Source organism: Malus domestica, chromosome 10 (genome assembly GCF_042453785.1).
Source record: "Malus domestica chromosome 10, GDT2T_hap1".
Taxonomy (NCBI): Eukaryota; Viridiplantae; Streptophyta; class Magnoliopsida; order Rosales; family Rosaceae; genus Malus; species Malus domestica.
This window is the reverse complement of record NC_091670.1, coordinates 20,389,954-20,410,761: the sequence shown is the minus strand read 5'-3', so window position 1 is coordinate 20,410,761 and position 20,808 is coordinate 20,389,954. Positions and strand designations below refer to the sequence as shown.

The 20,808-nt window shown below is 37.4% G+C and overlaps 1 protein-coding gene and 1 long non-coding RNA gene across 4 annotated transcripts; both read left to right on the top strand.

Annotated features, from left to right (window-relative positions):
- Positions 1–536: 536 nt before the first annotated feature.
- On the top strand, positions 537–5,428 carry LOC103442109 (pyruvate kinase isozyme A, chloroplastic-like). 3 transcript variants are annotated; one of them, XM_070806729.1, is made up of 9 exons: positions 542–1,348; positions 1,438–1,525; positions 1,619–1,809; positions 1,975–2,093; positions 2,353–2,596; positions 2,707–2,941; positions 3,305–3,615; positions 4,532–4,658; positions 4,762–4,910. In XM_070806729.1, the coding sequence occupies exons 1-9, from the start codon at positions 836–838 to the stop codon at positions 4,767–4,769; spliced, it is 1,836 nt and encodes a 611-aa protein (XP_070662830.1). In that variant the 5' UTR covers positions 542–835; the 3' UTR covers positions 4,770–4,910. The 3 variants fall into 3 exon arrangements, with proteins under 3 accessions (XP_008379085.1, XP_070662830.1, XP_028954204.1); XM_008380863.4 differs by lacking the exons at positions 4,532–4,658; positions 4,762–4,910 and adding an exon at positions 5,063–5,428 and having other exon boundaries at positions 537–1,348; XM_029098371.2 differs by having other exon boundaries at positions 4,532–4,910.
- A 13,223-nt stretch (positions 5,429–18,651) lies between these two features.
- LOC139188938 (uncharacterized) lies at positions 18,652–19,572 on the top strand. Its single transcript, XR_011572362.1, has 2 exons — positions 18,652–19,038; positions 19,191–19,572. It is a non-coding gene; the product is annotated as an uncharacterized lncRNA (long non-coding RNA).
- The last annotated feature ends 1,236 nt before the right edge of the window (positions 19,573–20,808 follow it).

Below are 20,808 nucleotides of genomic sequence, written 5' to 3'. Positions count from 1 at the left end.
ACTTTTTAGTGTAAAAATGTGGTTTTTCGTTAAAGTGAACAGTACCAGGTGCTTTTCGTTAAAGTTCCCTTAAAATTATACATTGATTTCCCCTGAAAAAGAGTTAAAATTTCACTATAAAACTAATTAGCAATACAATAAGCGCAAACTACTTATGTGCACAAATTATGTCTCTTGTTTTCTTCACGTGAGATTCTACCCCCGACATGCTTTAGGACCCCCAATGAATTAAGGGAACTTTAACGAAAAGCACCTGGTACTGTTCACTTTAACGAAAAATCACATTTTTACACTAAAAAGTCATTCCTGGTACTATTCACTTTACCCTTTATTTTGTCCTTATCATTAAAACTCAAAGTTTTCAACCCTTTTTCATTAGTTTTCTTATGAATTAATTATTAAACACAACTTAACCCATACCGAACTCGGGAAGGGTAGTTGACCGTTAAAATTAGGACACCCAGTAGTGAGTCCCTACCGCCCTTTTCATTTGGTCCCCATTGTTCAAATATTTAATGCCTGAAAATCAAAAACCTAACTCTCTCTGTCTTTGATCCCATGTTCTCCTCTTTCTTGACGAATATTCTTACACACTGTGTAGCCTAATTCCTCCTCTGCCTCTGCCTCCTCCTCTTCTTCTTGTAATCTCCGAACAAAGTCTAAACCTGTACGGAGTTTTCGATCCGATAATCCTCAATATTCATCACAAAAACTTGATTCCTCGCAACTCTTTATTCCATTACTCACAAAGATTCAGTCTTTCTTCTTATCTTGTTTTTCTTTCTGGTATTTGATCAAGAAAGTTCATTTCACATTCAATCTGTTCATCGAATCCATGGCGGTCGCGGGCCATTCGATCCAGACGTGTTTTGGTATCAAAGCTAAGAACCCAAGTGCCAATTTAGAGAAAAAGGTTTTTGGGGTGCCAGTTTTGCATCATGGGTTGTCTTGTAATGGGAAGAAATTGAAAGGGAAAGTTGGTAACAGAGTGCAGGTGGATTTAGAGGCGGCGGAGAGTTTGAAAATTTTGAAGAGTTTGGATCTTGATGCGGTGTCGGAGAGGGAGTTGAGGGAGAAGGGGTTTTTGGGATTGAGGAAGACCAAGCTTGTGTGCACAATTGGGCCGGCTTGTTCGTCTTTGGAGGATTTGGAGAAGTTGGTTTTGGGAGGGATGAATGTGGCAAGGCTCAATATGTGTCATAACACGCGGGAGTGGCACCGCGACGTCATTAGGAAGATCAAGAGATTGAATGAGGAAAAGGGGTTTTCTGTTTCAGTTATGATCGATACCGAAGGCACTCAGATTCATGTTGTTGATCATGGTGATCCATCCTCTCTTAAAGTTCAGGTTAGGAGAGTTGCCCTTTCATAATTTTTATCCGAAGAAAAAAAAAAAGAAGTTAATTTTATTGAATTGTATTTTTGTTGGATTATCAGGAGGATTCAGTCTGGCTATTTACAAATGAAAATTTTGAGGGTTCTCTTCCATTCACAGTGCAAGCAAATTATGAAGGTTTTTCTGATGGTCAGTGGCATAATTGCGAATTGTACAATTGCAGTTTTATTGGAGTGGAAAATGCATTTTGCATTGATTATTTCCATGTAATTTTTGTGGCAGGTATCAAAGTGGGTGATGAACTTGTTCTTGATGGTGGAATGGCACGCTTTGAAGTCATAGAAAAATTAGGAAGCGACCTGCGTTGTAAGTGCACAGACCCCGGTCTATTCCTGCCTCGTGCCAAATTCAGCTTCTGGAGAGATGGGAAGCTTGTGGAGAGGAACTATGAGCTCCCAATTCTGTCTACTAAGGTATCTGTACAATGTTCTTACATTTCCTTTTTTCGAATTGTCTGGTCTGGCCTTTCTTAATGAAAGTAAATTTCTCTGTTAAGTTTATTTGTTCATGTTTACTTACATTCTTAGATCTTAAACAATACATTTTGATGCGCATGTTCATTTTGCTTTCGTCTGCAGGATTGGTCCGACATTGAATTCGTAATCTCTGAAGGCATTGATTTTATTGCCATGTCATTTGTAAACAATGCGGAATCTGTGAAGCATTTGAAGAATTATCTCTTCACCAAATCAGCCAAGTAAGGCAGTAGACAATTATGGTTCAACATTTTATTATTTCATTGGAAATTTTCTTCCTTGCATGATGTGATGGATTCTTTGAACAATATGATAATGGCGTCAAATTCTCAAGCAAATAACGATTTGAGTCAAGCAGTCTTTCGATCAGATATAAATCCTTACCGTTCTTTTTAGAAGCCACTAATTATATCAGCACCTCTTGCAATTATCATTTGGAATATCAACATGAAAACTTAGATTTCTGATTTCCCTTTGCAGATCCATAAGAGTTTTGGCTAAGATTGAGAGCTTGGAATCCCTTCAGAATTTGGAAGAAATCGTAGAGGCTTCGGATGGAATTATGATTGCGCGAGTTGACCTTGGAGTTGAGGTCCCACTTGAACAGATTCCAACAGTCCAAGAAGAAATAACCAATCTCTGCAGGCGGCTAAACAAGCCAGTAATTGTAGCTTCTCAGTTTCTTGAGTCAATGATCGAGTATCCAACTCCAACGCGTGCTGAGGTACGATTAGGGTGCTCCTAGAACTACCGTAATTATGATGATTATTGTTGTTGCCTGGGGAGCCGCAAGAGAGAAAATTAATCACATTATAATGGTTACTTTCTCAAAAGGTTGCAGATGTTTCTGAAGCTGTTCGACAATATGCAGACGCGTTGATGTTAGCTGGGGAATCCGCAATTGGATTATTTGGAGAGAAGGCTCTTTCTGTCCTTCAAACGACCAGCAGTAGAATGGAAACATGGAGTCATGTGGAAAACCGGCAAGGTTCTCTCCTTCAGCGCCAACTAGGAGTCTCGTTGCCTGACCGCATTGCTGAGCAGATATGCAATTCTGCTGTTGAAATGGGTACTTTCACTTTTCTTCCACATCATCTTTTTTCCTAATTTTAAATCTCTTGTGAAAGCCAACTAACGAGCGACTTTGATTTATAATAAATTAATAGTCCTGCTGAAGAACATTGAATTTTCTGCTATGCTGGTTTACGTTATTAAAACGTTAAAAACTTCGTACCTACTTGTCAGAATTGTATCGGTAATTGATTGTTGAATCCGAGAAATAATAAGGGCATGATATTGAAAAAAATACAAATGATGTTCACTTGTTTGAATCTATGAAAGTAGAAACCAATCAAGGAAGAATTTTCAGAGTCTAAATATTATGTATTTGTGCACATAAGTTACAATTAGTCAATTTTTTCTGTATGTGCAGCTAACAACCTTGCTGTGGATGCAATCTTTGTGTACACCAAGCACGGGCACATGGCATCGCTCTTGTCACGAAACAGACCAAACCCTCCCGTATTTGCTTTCACAAATGATGAAAGCACCCGTATGGCTCTTAATTTGCAGTGGGGAGTGATCCCTCTTCTTGCCAATCTATCGGATGATATGGAGTCTAACATCTCAAGCACCATCCATCTCATAAAATCAAAAGGATTGGTGAAAGAAGGAGATTCGGTCTTGGTGGTCTCGGATGTCCCTCCTTCCCGCGTTACTCCAATGGCATCCCAATCAATCCAGGTGAAGACCATTGTTTAGGAGGAAAACTTCTTTTTCGTTCATGGTAATGTATAACCACAAACAATCTTCACAAGTACTAAACAAAACATAGTAATGGAATCTTAGAGTCCATGGAAGTACTGGAAGGGAATGTTTGATACATAGAATTGTCTTGGCTTGGAATAAATGTAAGTATAGCCTTGGGTTAGGTTGATTCCATTTAGACCCCTTGTTTTAAATGGCCTAAAATAAGCCCACATAGGAAACTTTTAATCCCAGCTTATCCCGTTGTTGACTAACTCCATGTTTGGTCCATGATGAGATTGGTAATAAATAGCCCAATCCAGTCCTAGTTCATCAATCAAACGCCTGATATGTGTCCGCATTCCAATAACACCTTAAGTTGTGTATCTTTCCTCAACTGAACTCAATTTAGGGAAAGTAAAATTCCACCTTTGCTTTTACTCCTCCTTTTGCCAACCCGCCTCCTCCTGCCATATGAAATAAGGAAAACTAATGAAAATGGCTTGAAAACTTTGAGTTTTAATGATAAGGACAAAATAAAGGGTAAAGTGAATAGTACCAGGATTGACTTTTTAGTGTAAAAATGTGGTTTTTCATTAAAGTGAACAGTACCGGGAGCTTTTCGTTAAAGTTCTCTATGAAATATGCTCGGCTCCTTACATGGAGCCATTCCTCCTCATACCCTAATAACAATTTGACAGTAGATGTATGTCCGCTTATATATTTTTTTTCCTGTTTTTCGTTCCCACTAAGCGATGACTTCTTACATGTAAGAATCCAAATAATTGTTCACGTATTTCCCACCATCCAAGATGATGCCCATCTCCTTCACCATAACACCACATGAAATCGAAATTTAATTCCTCTAAAATAATCTACGTACATTTCATTTTTCCCTTTACTTCGATCTCAGGTCATCGTCATCAGCCACGCTGGCCAGCTTAGAAATGGGCATGTCCCATTTCTTGCCTCTCAAATCGCTCACCTTGCTGCTAAGTGTGGTGAGGCCTTCACAAAGGTTGCTGGCATGTCTGTGTCCAGTAAGAAGCTTAACAAGGACCCTAACCCCTCGAAGAACCGCTGGATCGTTGAAATTTTATTGTTTTTGGCCGAAAGTTTATTGTCGTTTTCTTTTTTTTGAAGGTTTCTAGACAATTTGACTGTCATCGCATCCGATTTGCTTCAAGGATAGTGTGGAAGAGTTGAGCAGACAAAACACTGTCGTGTGATAGACTCGTTTATGTCATCTTTTGTTGCTATACAAAAGGCTCTAAGTCTAAACCCTGAAGAAACGTAATATATATTCAATAAAAATAAAATCTCAATTCCTTTATGCTAATCTATGTATTTCTCGATTTATCCGTGGCGCTTTGCGCAGAATTCATGCTAATATTCTCTATATCGTTCTATGCATTTCATTTTCCTTTTATTACATTGATCTCAGGTCATCAACATTAACCAACTTGCCCATATTACAAATACAAGCGCTCCGTTTCATGACTGAGATCGATGTATTCATTTGAGAAGGAGCTGAAGGATCTCAGGTCATTGCCGTACTGCCTGGTGTGAAGAACTTGAGAAGGAGAGCTTAAGTACTTCAACAATGGCGGCCTAAGCGAATTTGTTTTTAAGTATTTTATGGATATTTCTGGGTCTGTTTTGGGTGTTATCATACATAGCCCGGGGTTAGCATTCGCTTCCATGGATGGTGAAGGCACTTAGCAGACAAAAGCTCTGTGCTGTATTCGTCTTATTTTAATTACCATTTTGTTTCTACAAATTGGGATAGTAAAGTTAATTCAAAGCTTAATCATTTTGCAGATTTCACATGATAGGACACGATCGATTGTCCGACTGTCTGATACATAAGAAATTATATTAGTGAAATACTGAAAAAGCACTTGAAATGGAGAAAAACTTTTCTGCACCAAAGTAGAGAAATTAGAAGAAGGTCGTATACCTCTTCAGACAGTCTTCCGAAAAAATTGAGTAAGTATTAATGATAAAAAACAATGACTAAAACTGAAACACACTTTTACGCTCACACTTATTATCAGTTACCAGATATATTAAATGAAAAAAAAAACTACCAAAATAACCATATTTACTATATAATCAACAATCAGTTCAATCTTGAGGAATCAAATGAACAAAAGCTTAAAAGTTAAAGCATTGAAGTTTCACTTAAAGATGGTTCTTTGTACATTCTTTGCCACAAAATCACCAATTAAACCTTCATAATTAATCTTGTCTAAAAAGCCACTTTCAGCTAATATCAAAGCAAGCTCATTTAACCTTTCAAGTTGGTTGATCACAAGTATGATTTTAATATTTTTTTAACTTTGAGAAACTCATTTCCACATACGCAACGATAACTATAATTACTGCATGCAATGCTTACAGTCGAGAAACAACGCATTTTCTTCAAGTAGTTTAGTGCGTCAATAAATCTTTTCATTTCTTTAAGCAAATGCTCTCTGAAAAGTTTCAACTCTACAAATAACGCATCCCTATCAACATCAAAGAACTCACATTTCTTAAAAAAGTTATGAAGACAATGTTTGCGGTGGATGAGGCCTCATATAATATACAATTTGTAATTTTTTTCGAAGTAGAAAAGTTGGAAAAGAGGCAATTGTCAGTCCCACTTGAATTTTATTTTTTTCAGTCACATTATGATATAATAATGTGTAATATCAGGGATATTAAATTTTTTTTTAATAATATAGTTATTGATAATTGAATTATTACTTAAATATTGAATAACGTACTTATTTTTTATCATTAGTACAAAAACATACTTGCGCGACAAATCGCACAAAGTATGTTTGCGCAACGGTGACAACAAAACGTCACGCAAAGACATTTTGCACAATGGAACTTTACGCGATGAAAGCTGGCGTCACGCAAAACAGTTTTGCACGACCCCAACCTTCGTCGCACAAAACGGTTTTGCGCAACGAACGTACACCTTTGTCACACAATGTTGGGAAAAAGCAATAAAAGTCTTGATTTGGCGCCAAAACTTTGCGCGACACACCGATCACGTAGCACAAAACTGCTTTCACTGCCCTTGCACGACGGTTGATGCACAACGAAGGTTTCGTTGGGCTAATTTTCAGGCAACGCATTTTGACTTTGCACGACAAAGGTACCTGCGTTGCGCATACTGTTTTTTGTACTAGTGTATAATGCTAGGAAGACTAAATTTTAAAACAAATTTGCACACCAAATGATTTGTCATCAATAGAAAATAGGGAGTTTTAACGAAACATTTTCAGTACTGTTCACTTTTAACTAAAAATCACATTTTTACCTTTCCCTGATACTATTCACTACACCTTTATTTGTCATTTTCATTAAAACTAAAGTTTTTTTGAACTTTTTGTTAGTTTTTCTTAGAAAATAAGAACTTTAATCAACACTTAAGTATAATTAAATCATCAACAACCACATTATTCCCTTCTCCTTTAATGTAGATAACATCGTTTTTTCAAAAAAATAAAAAAAAAACCCACATTATTAATTTAAAATTTTAATCTCTTTAGCATAATCCCTACTCGAAATGATTACAACACTATATCTGTTCTAGGAAATGGTTTATATGTCCTCCAGCCGACCAATATAACATGCATAATCTACTTTGATTGTTCTCAGAAATGGTTTCTAGCTGCAGACTGCTACAGAATGCCAAGTGCTGTAATCAATAAGCACATCTTGACATCCAAAAATAAAAAATTAATAATAATAATAATAATAATAATCAATAAGCACATCTACCAATAAAGAAAAACTTACTTACACTCGTTTCATAATATTTTACATTAACTTAAAATATGTGTGATCATTTATCTTTGGATTTTATTTCAAGATTTAATGTTAAATCGCACCCATATATATTTTTATTTTCAATATCAAATTCAAAAGTAAGTGACAACAAACTCAGTTCACTAGTTACCAATAATAAAAAAAATACTCCCCCAAATGATATAGCTGTTAGAGTATAGTGTTTTAACATTGTGACACTTGTCACAATCTTACTATAGTTAGTTAGTTAGCTGTTATATGTAACAGTATATATAAGAACTCATCATGTAATTACTAAATAATCAAGAAATATAACAGATTGTTCTTCTCTTACTAAACTTCTCTCTAGTCTCTCTTTCTTTCTCCTCTGTTCTTGATTCAGTATACAAGATTACAGTATATGTTAATCATCTGATATAGGTTAACATGATATCAATCGCCATTGCTGCTTACGCTTGAAGATACGATCCTCTGTTGCTTCCGCCTTCTCTGATTCGGATTGGTTTCTTTTTCTTTCTCGATCCGACTTCGTCTTCTTCTATTTCTCCTTTCTGCAATTTCTAGGGTTTCCTATCGTTCTTTTGCTCTTCTTTGGTACGTGCTCAATTCTGCACACCTTGTGTTTGTTGTATTGTCTCACTGACAAGTTGATCCTGAATTCACGATGGTGACTGCTTCACAACTACAACTCCTTCAATCTCCGATTACGGGCCTGATTTCCTCCATTTCTACGTCGGTTAATGTCAAGCTTGATGATTCGAACTATCTCAATTGGCACTTCCAGATGCAACTTTTGCTTGATAGCAATGGTATCATGGGGTATGTTGATGGTTCGATTGCCTGTCCATCTCAATATGCTTCGTCATCCGGTGAATCTGGTATCTCTTCTTCTTCTCTGAATGATGAATACATAGTATGGAAAATGCATGACCGAGCTATTATGCAATTGATTACTGCCACTTTATCTCCTATTGCCATGTCGTGTGCGATTGGTAGTACTAGCTCCAAGGATCTGTGGATTAGGTTAAAGGAGCAATTTTCAACAGTTTCTCGGACTAGCATCTTTCAGATGAAATCCAATTTGCAAACCATTAAAAAGGGGTCCGATTCGATTTCTCAATATCTTCATCGTATTAAGGAAGCTCGAGACTATTTGTCTGCTGCTGGGGTCTTTTTTGCGGATGAAGACATTGTTATTCTTGCTTTGAATGGTTTACCTGCTGAGTATAACACTTTCAGGTGTGTTATCAGGGGGCGTGAAAGTGTGATTTCACTGAAAGATTTTCGGTCACAGTTACTTGCAGAGGAAATCATTGTTGACCATTCAGTACATAATCCTCTTCTGACAGCTATGGTTGCTAATACAGGTTCCACTTACACAAAAGGGGCTTCGGTTCAGTCTCAGGGTTTCTCTCCTCATCATGGTCAATCTCAGGTAGCCACTGGAGGCTTTAGACCCTATAATGGGAACAAGAACAAGGGCAAAGGTCGTTTCAATCAGGGCTCGAGATTTTATAATTCTAGACCAGTGTTTTCCCCCATGGCACATATGCTTCCTAACTCTAATCCTGGAGTTCTTGGTCCATCTCCTGGTCAACAGTTTCGTCGTCCTTCTGCACCTATGCCTCACATTTGTCAGTTGTGCAATTCTGAGGGACATACTGCCCCATTCTGTGGAGCCTCGTCACATGAGCCAACAAAATGTCACATTTGTGGTCGAAGTAACCATACCACTTGGTATTGCTTCCATAATGATAAGGGTCCCAATTACATGGGAATGCATAACCCTTCTTCTGTTTTTCCACAGTCCTCATATGTTATGCAACCACCGCCTGTTCCGTATAATTCCTATCAAGCTCCTCCTCAGCATTCCTCATTCACACCTTCTCAGTTTCATGCACCGCAACCCCCTATGCAAGCCATGCACACAGTGCACAACTCTGCACCTTCGTCATCAAGTTCTTCAGGTCCTTCTCAAGTGTGGCTCACGGACTCTGGGGCCACCAATCATATGACAGCTGATTTGACTAATCTGTCCCTGGCATCACCATATCCATCCAATGAAACAATTCACACTGCAAATGGGGAAGGTTTGAAAGTATCTCATGTTGGTCATTCTACTATTCATACATCAGTTTCTCCAATCAAATTGAACTTTGTGCTCTGTGTTCCTCAATTAACTCAGAACCTGTTGTCAGTACATCGCATTTGTCTTGACAATAATTGCTGGCTTATATTTGATGCTTTTTGTTTTTGGATTCAGGACAAAACCACAGGGAGGATCCTCTACAGAGGCTTGTGCAGTAATGGGCTGTATCCTATCCACTCTTTGTCCACTTCCAATTTCCAGAAGAATAATCAAGCTAAGGCCTTTCTTGGACAACTTGTTCAATCTGATCTGTGGCACCATAGGTTAGGTCATCCATCAAATAATGTTGTCTCTCTGATGTTGCATAAATCTAATGTCCCTGTTCCCAAATCCTCATTACCTATGCTATGTCATACCTGTCTAGAAGGCAAATTTAGCAAGCTCTCTTTTCCAAAACATGTCAATAAGTCAGTCCTTCCTTTTGAAACTATTCATACAGATTTGTGGGGTCCTGCACCATGTATATCAGTGGATGGTTATAGATATTACACCATCTTTATAGATGAATGTACCAGATATTGCTGGATTTTCCCTTTAATAAACAAGTCTGATTTGTTCTCTACGTTTGTTGCTTTTCATTCCTTTGTTGTTACTCAGTTTTCTGCCTCAATTAAAATTCTTCAATCTGATGGGGGGGGGAGAGTATACCAGCCTCAAATTGACACATTTTCTTCTTGACAAAGGCATTTCACATCAATTATCTTGTCCCTATACCCCTGAACAAAATGGGGTAGCTGAAAGGAAGCATAGACATATCATTGAAACCACTATCACACTGCTCCAAACAGCCAAGTTGCCACATCAGTTCTGGTCTTATGCTTGTCAAACAACCACCTATCTCATCAATCGAATGCCTACTGCTGTACTTCATAACAAATCTCCTTTTGAGATCCTATTTGGGACATATCCAATGCTTACACATCTTCGAATTTTTGGATGTGCTTGTTTTCCCCTTCTCAAACCCTATAATAGTACCAAACTACAAGCAAAAACCACAAAGTGTGTGTTTCTAGGGTATGCCACAAAATATAAAGGTTATCTGTGCTATCATGTGTCTACAAAGAAAGTGTTTGTTTCTAGGCATGTTCTCTTTGATGAGCAACATTTTCCCTACATAGATTTATTGACTGCATCTTCCAACACAGATTCAACTGCACATAGAGTTGTTTGTCCATCTCCTAGTTTCAATTGTCATGCCCCTATAGTTACTCCCGAAAATAGAATTGTCTCATTTATTCCAGAGTCACCTCATCAACCTTCTGCCTTGGATTTACTTGAAGTCTCTCCAAGTTCTCAGTCCATTACTGCTCCAATCCAAGTCTCTTCTCAGATCCCTGTGGTACCTGATATCAGTTCCAATTCTGCATCAGAAATACCTGTTTTTAATCCTGATACTCTGTCAGTAGTTTTGCCCATTCCTCCACTTAATTTGCATCCTATGCAAACCCGAAGCAAAGGTGGGATTTTCAAAAAGAAGGCTCTCTTAGCCAGTGCTCAGGATTCTGGGGGCACTGATCTATCCTTGGTTGAACCAGCTAGTTATAAGTCTACCATCAAAGTACCTGTGTGGTTAGCAGCCATGAAAGAAGAAGTTAATGCTTTACATGCTCAAGGCACTTGGAATCTAGTTCACTTACCAGCAAACAAGAACCTGGTTGGATGTAAATGGATTTTCAAGATTAAGAGACACTCAGATGGGTCTATTGCAAGACACAAAGCCCGGTTAGTTGCTAAGGGCTTCAGTCAAGAACCCGGATTGGATTATAGGGAGACTTTTAGCCCTGTAGTGAAACCTACTACAGTACGGTTAGTTCTTGCTCTGGCTGCTCAGTTTAATTGGTCTCTTCGCCAGTTGGATGTTAAAAATGCGTTTTTGCATGGACTTCTACAAGAGGAGGTCTACATGTCTCAACCTCCAGGTTTTGAAGATCCAAATCATCCTTCTCTCGTGTGTAAGCTGCATAAATCTCTCTATGGTCTCAAGCAGGCTCCTCGGGCCTGGAATGACTGCTTTACTCAGTTTCTTCCTTCTTTGGAAATTGAGACCACATATTCTGACTCATCTCTGTTTGTTAAGCATGTTGGTCATGAAATTGTGGTGTTGCTTCTCTATGTGGATGACATCATTATCACTGGCAATGCTTCTGATGCAATTACACAGGTCATTAGTGCTCTCACCACTGAGTTTGATATCAAGGACTTAGGTCTACTCCACTACTTCTTAGGGATTCAAATCACTAAGACTGAACATGGTTTGTTCCTGTCCCAAACCAAATATGTTGAGGATTTGTTGGTTAAATCTGAAATGCTTGAAGCCAAACCGTGTGATACCCCATGTCTTCCTTACAACAGGTTACTGAAGGAGGATGGGGAACCTTATTTCAATCCTACGTTGTATCGAAGTCTTGTAGGAGCTCTTCAATACTTGACTTTCACACGGCCTAACATTGCTTTTTCTGTGCACCAAGTGTGTCAGTTCATGCAGAATCCCATGGTGTCCCATTTTACTGCGGTTAAACGCATATTACGATATCTGAAAGGCACAATGCAGTTTGGTATCACATATACTAAAGGAGATTTGCAGTTGAAGGCTTTTAGTGATGCTGATTGGGCAGGGGACCCTAATGACAGGCGATCTACTACTGGTTTAGTGGTTTTTTTGGGTAATAATCCGATTTCCTGGTCCTCCAAGAAGCAACAAACTGTTTCTCGATCCTCAACCGAAGCTGAGTACCGAGCTTTATCGTTTACATCTGCTGAGTTGGATTGGATCAAACAGTTGTTAGTTTTTCTGCACATTCCCTTACCTAGTGTGCCTGTCCTCTTTTGTGACAATCTGTCAGCCATTGCCTTGTCTTTCAACCCTGTCCAGCATCAAAAGACCAAGCACATCGAAGTCGACGTCCATTTTGTTCGCGAAAGGGTATCACAGAAACAACTATCAGTGCAATTTGTATCTTCTCAAGAGCAGTTTGCCGATATTCTTACCAAGGGCTTGAGTGGTCCTCTATTCCGCACTCATTGCCGCAATCTCATGCTTGGTTCATCACCGCATGTTCTTGAGGGGGGATGTTAGAGTATAGTGTTTTAACATTGTGACACTTGTCACAATCTTACTATAGTTAGTTAGTTAGCTGTTATATGTAACAGTATATATAAGAACTCATCATGTAATTACTAAATAATCAAGAAATATAACAGATTGTTCTTCTCTCTCTAAACTTCTCTCTAGTCTCTCTTTCTTTCTCCTCTGTTCTTGATTCAGTATACAAGATTACAGTATATGTTAATCATCTGATATAGGTTAACAATAGCAAATGTGTAATATTCATTTCATAAGCAAGTTAACAGTTGTAATATTCTCTAAGGAAAGGAATTCTCATTTTTTTTCAAAAAATTGGGATTAATTGTGAGATTCACTCTACATCGAACTTCAATAATCCGAACAGTCTATTTTTAAATTATTCATTCATAAATCATCTTTCCAAATAATCAATTCAATCTAAAACCATTTACTCATTTTATTGGCATTGATGAAATTTCAATGTTTCTTAGAACATAATGTTTGTTAATTTCTTTGAACTCAATTACATGTCTCAAACATTTTCAATTTGGCTAATATTTTACAAGAATGATCTAGGAAGTGATGATAGGAGCATATTTATGCGACTTAGTGAGCTTGTTCTTGTGCATTTACGTTGTGTTTTCTTAGTTAAGTTAGTCTTTTAAGTCATTTTCTTGTGTTTTCAAGTTTTAAGGGCAAAGTATCCAAAGTAGTGCATTTTGGAGCACAATTGAGCTTGGAAGTGATATCACATGCTTGGAACGAAAGGAATGGACGTAATTGAAGAAGGATTCCTAATCAACGAATGATTCCTAATCAACGGAGGAGTCCTAGTTAAAGATGGATTCCTAGTTAAAGATGGATTCCTAAAAGAATGAGGATTACTACTCAAATAAGGTTTCCTACTTGAAGTAGGAAAGTTAAGCCTAAAGTTTCCTATTTTGGGTTGATCTTTCCTAAACCTAAATGGCCTTAAGTTTCAGCAACATTGAAAGTTTCCTAAGCATTTTTGGACACAAAGGAAGGTTCTAGAGCACTTCCCTATCATTGCCGCACCTAAGCCATTCTAGAACCCTTTTTCCTTGCCTTGCAAGGCTTTCTACAAGCCTTATCATATCAGCCGCACCCCTTAGCCCTTTTCTCCTTTGGATTATGATTTCTTGGGCCCTAATCCTTATTTTCTCCTAAGTCCAAGTCCTAACCTGATTTCCCTAGGGTTTTATGTGCCTAATTTTCAGCCTTGGCCGAAGGACCACCCTTCATAATTCATCATTCACGCCAGAAACACATCCTTGTTCTTTGCCGCACCTTCCATCCATCCTAAACACTAACATACCATCCCCCATCCATTCTACACCATTCATAACCCCAAAAACCTGTCCCCAAGCTTTGTGCCGCAGCGAGGAAGGAGGACTTCGTGGATGCACTTGTTGTCCAAGTTGGAGCGTCTAGGTGTTCTCTTTCTTTGGATTTCAATGTCTAAATTTATTTATCTTTGCTTTGTGCATATGAGGAACTAAACCCCCTTGGCTAGGGGGGGATTCGAAACCATGTTCATGCTTGCTATATAATTTGATTACTTTCAGTTGCGTTTCATAAGTTGTGAATTCAATTTGCTTAACTATATGAATTAAAACTGATTTGTGTGTGTTGGTTGAGAGTGCACGCTTAATTTTCATGCATAAATCTGATGCTAGGGTATAAGGGAGTTTCACCTAATTGTTATGAACTTATATTCATGAGTAGTAAAGGTTGCTAATCACAATCGCGTTAAGTAAATTCTTGGCATAAGTTTCATGCAATTCATAGTAACAAGTGCCTCGTCAATTCTTATGATTTTCATAGAACTTAATGATTCTTGCTTGTATCTCTATTATGCAATTCATGTAGGGAACTTGTGGGGAATGTTTTGGGTTGTCATTTGCAATCATCCAATTCAATAACTTTAGGAAAATCTGAGGGTTAATTAGTGCAATTCACGGTTAATCTGGGGCGTTGAGAATTCATAATTTATTGAAAAGCAATTGGAAATCGTTTTGTATGCAAGTGTGACATGTGTGGAGAAGAACCTCCTAGCTAGCCCATCATCCATCTAATTCACCAAATTTCGTTAAAATCTGTTTAAGTTTTTCTTGTTTTATTTTACTTCAATTTCGTCCAAAACCAAACTCCCTTTTACTTTAGAGTGTCTAACTAGTTAGAATATGTTTTAGATTGTGTTTTTAAGAGTTTTGAGTCAAGAAAACCCAAAAATTCGTCCAAAATTGTGTTTAGAGTCCAAATCTACCCAGTTTGTGTTTTTAGGCAGATTTGAGTGTTTTTGGGCTGTTTTGAGTCTTTTGAGTTGTTTTAGTGTTTTATAGTTTAGTTTTGCATTCTTTGAGTCTAGTTTAGTGTTTTAAACTTTGTTTTTCGTTTTTGAGTCAGTTTTAAGTGTTTTAGCAATCCCTCCTAATCCCCGGCCTAGAACAATCCCTACTTACATACTTTGCTACAATTGATAAAAAGAAGGTTTAATTTGTATGCTTATATATTCCGCATCAAGTGCAACTTAAAAAATAGGTGGTTCACATCATTGAAATTCGATATAGAGTGGGTTCCACAACTAATTCTAATTTTATCAAAAAATGGAGGTCCCTTTAAATAAAGGACCCATACACACACACACACACACACACACACTCACTCACCTGTATGATTGAGTGACTTCAAAGAAAAATCTAGATTCAGACCTCATTTGCCATTTTCATTAAAAATGAAAGGGATTATAGGACCACAATATATAACAAAATCCACGGCATCTGTGGCGTGTAAGATCAAATCATGTGACTATAAACTTCCAAAAGAAAACGATACATAATTCTCTCACCTGTTGGCTTCTAGTCTGCCTTTTCAAGTAACTGAGAGCCTACAAACTTCAGACCTGAGAGAGCATTTTTTTAGCAGATCCGTTTCTTTTGGGCTTCAGGCCAATAACATGAAATTCTTGATAGGTGGCAACGTCTTGCCTTTACTTAAACAAATATACTTGGAGCCTCAATTATGCATGCTTTTGAAAATGAAAACTATCTTTTGAGATTGATCTACCAAGACTTCTAATGAGTAGAAAACTATATAAGATTAAACAAATCACTGTAGGTGTGACTGTGATATTACAGTTACATCATCTTACTCAATAATTGTAGGTGTCTTATTTATCCACTCTTCAATTTTCGAGACAATAATAAATATTCAACAAACTATTTCTTTAGTGATACGTTTCTTTCATTGTTAAAAAAGTATAGGAACGTCTCTTCCAAGTATCCGTCACTTATCTTTATCCAATTATTTGATGCTACTTTTTCTCGTGTCTCCTATACATATTATTTCAACATGATACAATTTGTTTCCCACGTCAAGATCATTTTTCTTTTATAAAGGAGTAGTGTGGGTTATGTATGTAGAAATATGACTCCTTGTATTAATGGTTAGATAATTGTATGCATTAATATTAAGGTAGAAATCATACACTAATTACAAATATCACTTACATACTATACAATTAACAATAATGATGGAGAAGAATCCAGAGTTAACTGGACGAGTCTGATCGAACGAGTTTGGAGCTAAGTAACTAATGGCGGGTCTTGAGAAAAGGCTTGGTGAGGAGATCAGCAAAATGATCAGTATACAAAATACAGCAAATCTGATAACTTCCAAGAGCCACCTTTTCACGCTAAAAGTAACAATTAAGTTCAATAAGGCGCAAACGAGCATGATGAACGGGATTAGCAGCTAAATAGGTGGCACCCAAATTATCATAATTTAAGAAAGAAAAAAAGAATGTACAAGAACACCAAGCTTCCCAAAAAGAAAACAAAGCCATGTCGACTTTAGCACAAACATGAGAAAATAAAATATACTCGGCACTAGTCCTAAATACGGTTTCCTATTTCTTGGAATACCAGGCTATAAGATTAGAGCCAAGGTAGACAAGTTAGGTGGAGGTAGAATGCCGACTGTCTAGACAACCCGTCCAATCCATCGAGGTAGGCGGACAAGGATGTGAAAGAAGGATGGTGCAAAGTGATGCCGAAATCAAGGTAGCCCTTGATAAACCAAAGAATCCGCTGGCAACAATCATGTGGGTGGTGCGAGGTGAACTCATGTATCGTTTAACAGTTTGACATCAAGGATTTGGACCCTCTCAGTTATTTCTTAGGTTTACAAGTTATTCATGACTCTACTGGGCTTCATATTCACCAACTTAAGTATGTTCATGATTTTCTCTAAAATTTTGACGCATGGTCTCCTGCAAACCAACTTCCACTCCTCTTGTGGCAAAGACCACTCTTCTGGTCTAGTAAAACAAAGGTTGTTGGTGTTGGAATTTTTGGATGGTCGGGTCGGCCCCACTCTAACGACATCAATATTGTCTCCAATTAACCACCTGCAAAATCCTCAGGTGTGAGGTTTTACCACAAAAGGCCTCGGTATTAGTTAAAGTGGGATAATACTATTTAAACCCCTTTGGTTTTCTTGCACCCACCGATGTGGGACTTTAACACTCCCCCTCATGTGTAACCTCATTTAGTGGTTCACACGTGGAGATCCACATCGGTAATTGAAACTCAGAGGTCGGCTCACGTTAGGCCCACTTGTTTTCAATGGAACTCAGCGGTCGTCTCTTTGTTAAGAGTTCAGACTTGTTTCCTTCTTGGTGACAAGCTCATTGGCTTGCACGGGCCCGCAACTGTGGGCTCTAATACCATATTAACACTACACTATGAATCGAAGAAGAAGAGAAAAATAATACCAAGTTGTAAAGAAGTATAGAGAGAGAGAGAGAGAGAGAGAGAGAGAGAGAGAGAGAGAGAGAGAGAATGAATAAGGATTTGTATATTTTAGAATGAAATCAATACAAGTCTGAGAGAGAAGCTTTCTATTTATACATGCTCATTTCTGTCTTGGTAAGTTTCTAACAAACTAATAACCACCTTATAGCTTCCTACAATCCCAACTATCTAACTGACAGATTAGCTTATGTGGATAACAACCTTTCTGATGTGGATTGCTAATGTGGTATGTTGCCATTATCAAATCCCACTTTATATAGAAGTATTGTTGGATCACTGCAATATCTAACATTTACAAGGCTAGATATTGCATATGCAGTAAGCACTGTATGTCAATTCATGGCTAAACCAACTGAGGTTCATTTTGGGGCAGTTAAAAGGATATTACGGTTTTTAAAAGGAACTATGCATCATGGAATCACATTCTCAGCTAATACAGAAGTGGGGATTCATGCATTCAGTGATGCAGATTGGGCTGCAAATTTAAATACCAGCAGGTCTGTCACTGGATATGTAGTCTATATTGGATGCAATCCAGTTTCTTGGCAATCAAAGAAACAGGATTCTATGTCAAGAAGTTCTACCAAAGCTGAATATAAGGCCTTAGCTCATACAGCTGCTGATATAGCATGGATCAAAAGTGTGCTAAAAGATATGGCTGTAGTATTGAATTCTTCTCCTGTGATCTATTGTGACAACAAATTGGCCATTGCTATAAGTGCAAATCCAGTGTTTCACTCCAGGATTAAGCACTTAGACACAGATTATCATTTTGTAAGGGAGAAAGTTCAACAAGGAGATCTCCAAGTTCAATACTTATCAACTGAAGAACAAACTGCTGATATTCTAACTAAGGGGTTGCATAGTCCATCATTTCTCAAGCATTCTTTCAATCTCAAACTAGGAAACCCAGTTGAGATTGAGGGGGGATGTTGAATGATATACACATAAGCAACATACCACATCAACAATCCACATCAGCTAATCTGTCAATTAGATAGTTGGGATTGTAGGAAGCTATAAGGTGGTTATTAGTTTGTTAGAAACTTACCAAGACAGAAACGAGCATGTATAAATAGAAAGCTTCTCTCTCAGACTTGTATCGATTTCATTCTGAAATATACAAATCCTTATTCATTCTCTCTCTCTCTCTCTCTCTCTCTCTCTCTCTCTCTCTCTCTCTCTCTCTCTCTCTCTCTCTCTCTCTCTCTCTCTCTATATATATATATATATTTCTTTACAACTTGGTATTATTTTGTTCTTCTTCTTCGATTCATAGTGTAGTGTTAATAGTTGGTACGCCTGCGTACAGTAAGAAGCTTGACAAGGACCCTGACCCCTCGAAGAATCGCTGGAACGTTGAAATTTTATTGTGGTTCGCCGAAAGTTTATTGTGGTTTTCTTTTGAAGGTTTATAGACCATAAATTTGACTGTCATCGCATCCGATTTGCTTCAAGGATAGTGTGGAAGAGTTGAGCAGACAAAAACCTGCGTTGTGGACTGAACTCGTTTATGTCATCTTTTATTGCTAGACAAAGCTCTAAAGTCTAAACCCTAAAGAAACGTAATATATATTCAATAAAAATAAAATCTCAATTCCTTTATGCTAATCTATGTATTTCTCGATTTATGCGTGGCATCTTTGTGCAGAATTCATGCTAATATTTTCTGTATTGTTCTATGTTTTTCATTTTCCTTTTATTACATCGATCTCAGGTCATCAACATTAACCAACTTGGCCAGATTACAGATAAAAACGCTCCGTTTCGTGACTGAGATCTATGTATTCGTTTGAGAAGGACCTGAAGGATCTCAGGTCATTGCCGTACTGCCTGGTGTGAAGAAGCTTGAGACGGAGCTTAAGTACTACGACAATGGCGGCTTAAGCGAATTTGTTTTTATGTATTTTATGGATATTTCTGTGTCAGTTTTGAATGTTATCATATATAGCCCGGGGTAGGCATTCGCTTCCAGGGATAGCGAAGGCACTTAGCAAACAAAAGCTCTGTGCTGTATTCGTTTTATGTTAATTACCTTTTTGTTTCTACATATTAGGATAGTAAAGCTAATTCAAAGCTTAATCATTTTGCAGATTTCACATGATAGGACATGATCTATTATCCGACTGTCTGATACTATAACATAATTATATTATTCAGATACTACTGAAAATGCACTCGAAATGAATAAAAACTTACTTGCACCAAAGTAGAGAGACTAGAAGAAATGGGCAACCATATACCTCATCAGGGCCGTCTCTAAGATTCGAGATGCCTTGTGTGAAATTTATAAAGGAGCCATTCTTCAGACAGTCTTCCATAAAAATTGAACAAAACTGAAACACACTTTTACACTCACACTAATTATCAGTTTTCAAATATATTAAATGTAAAGAAAAGCTACAAAAATAACCACATTACTAAATAATCAACAATCAATTCAATCTTCAGAAATCAAATGAACAAAAGCTTCAAAAAGTCCAGCATTGAAGTTTTACTTAAAGATAATTCTTCATGTATTCTTTGTTGCAAAATCACCAATTTAACCTTCATATTAATTTTGTCTAAAAAGCCACTTTCAGTTAATATCAAAGCAAGTCCATTTAATCTTTCATGCAACCGGTTGATCACAAGTATGATTTTAATAACTTTTAACTTTGAGAAACTCTTTTCCACAAATGCAACGATAACAGGTACAATTAACAAAATTCTATCTGCAATACTTGCAGTTGGGAAACAACGCACCGTCTTCAAGTAGTTCAATACGTCAGTGGATGTCTTCATTTATTTAGGCAAACACTATCTTAAAAGCTGCAACTGGATGTCTTCATTTCTTTAGGCAAACACTATCTTAAAAGCTGCAACTGATCTACAAATAATGCATGCCCATCAACATTAAAGAACTCACATTTCTTAAGAAAGTTTTCAAGACGATTACAACAATCTTCCAATTTATTGTGTGAGAAACCATTCGAGGTGGAGGAGGCCTCACGTAATATATAATTTGTAATTGTTGTAGGGCTCACAAAATATTATTAAATTGCTTGTGAAATGGTCTATATTTCCTCCAACGACCAATATACCATGCATAAGCTAGTTTGACTATTCTCTGAAATGGTTTCTAACTGCAGACTGCTATCAAAGGCCAAGTGCTATAATCAATAAGCAGATCGACTGATAGAGAAAAACTTACTTACATTATTTCACATTAACTTAAAAAACGCTTGATCATTTACTTTTAAATTTTATTTGAAGATTTAAATGTTACATTATATCCATTTATTTTTATTTTGGAGAAATTAGGTTCACATCCTTCTTTTTGTTACTCTATTGAT

Bases quoted from the DNA above. Each gene is read 5' to 3' on its own strand.
- LOC103442109 (XM_029098371.2), top strand. From the start codon at position 836: ATGGCGGTCGCGGGCCATTCGATCCAGACGTGTTTTGGTATCAAAGCT. The intron at 2,094-2,352 runs GTAAGGCAGTAG...TTCCCTTTGCAG, and splicing joins CTCTTCACCAAATCAGCCAA to ATCCATAAGAGTTTTGGCTA. The intron at 3,616-4,531 runs GTGAAGACCATT...CTTCGATCTCAG, and splicing joins TGGCATCCCAATCAATCCAG to GTCATCGTCATCAGCCACGC.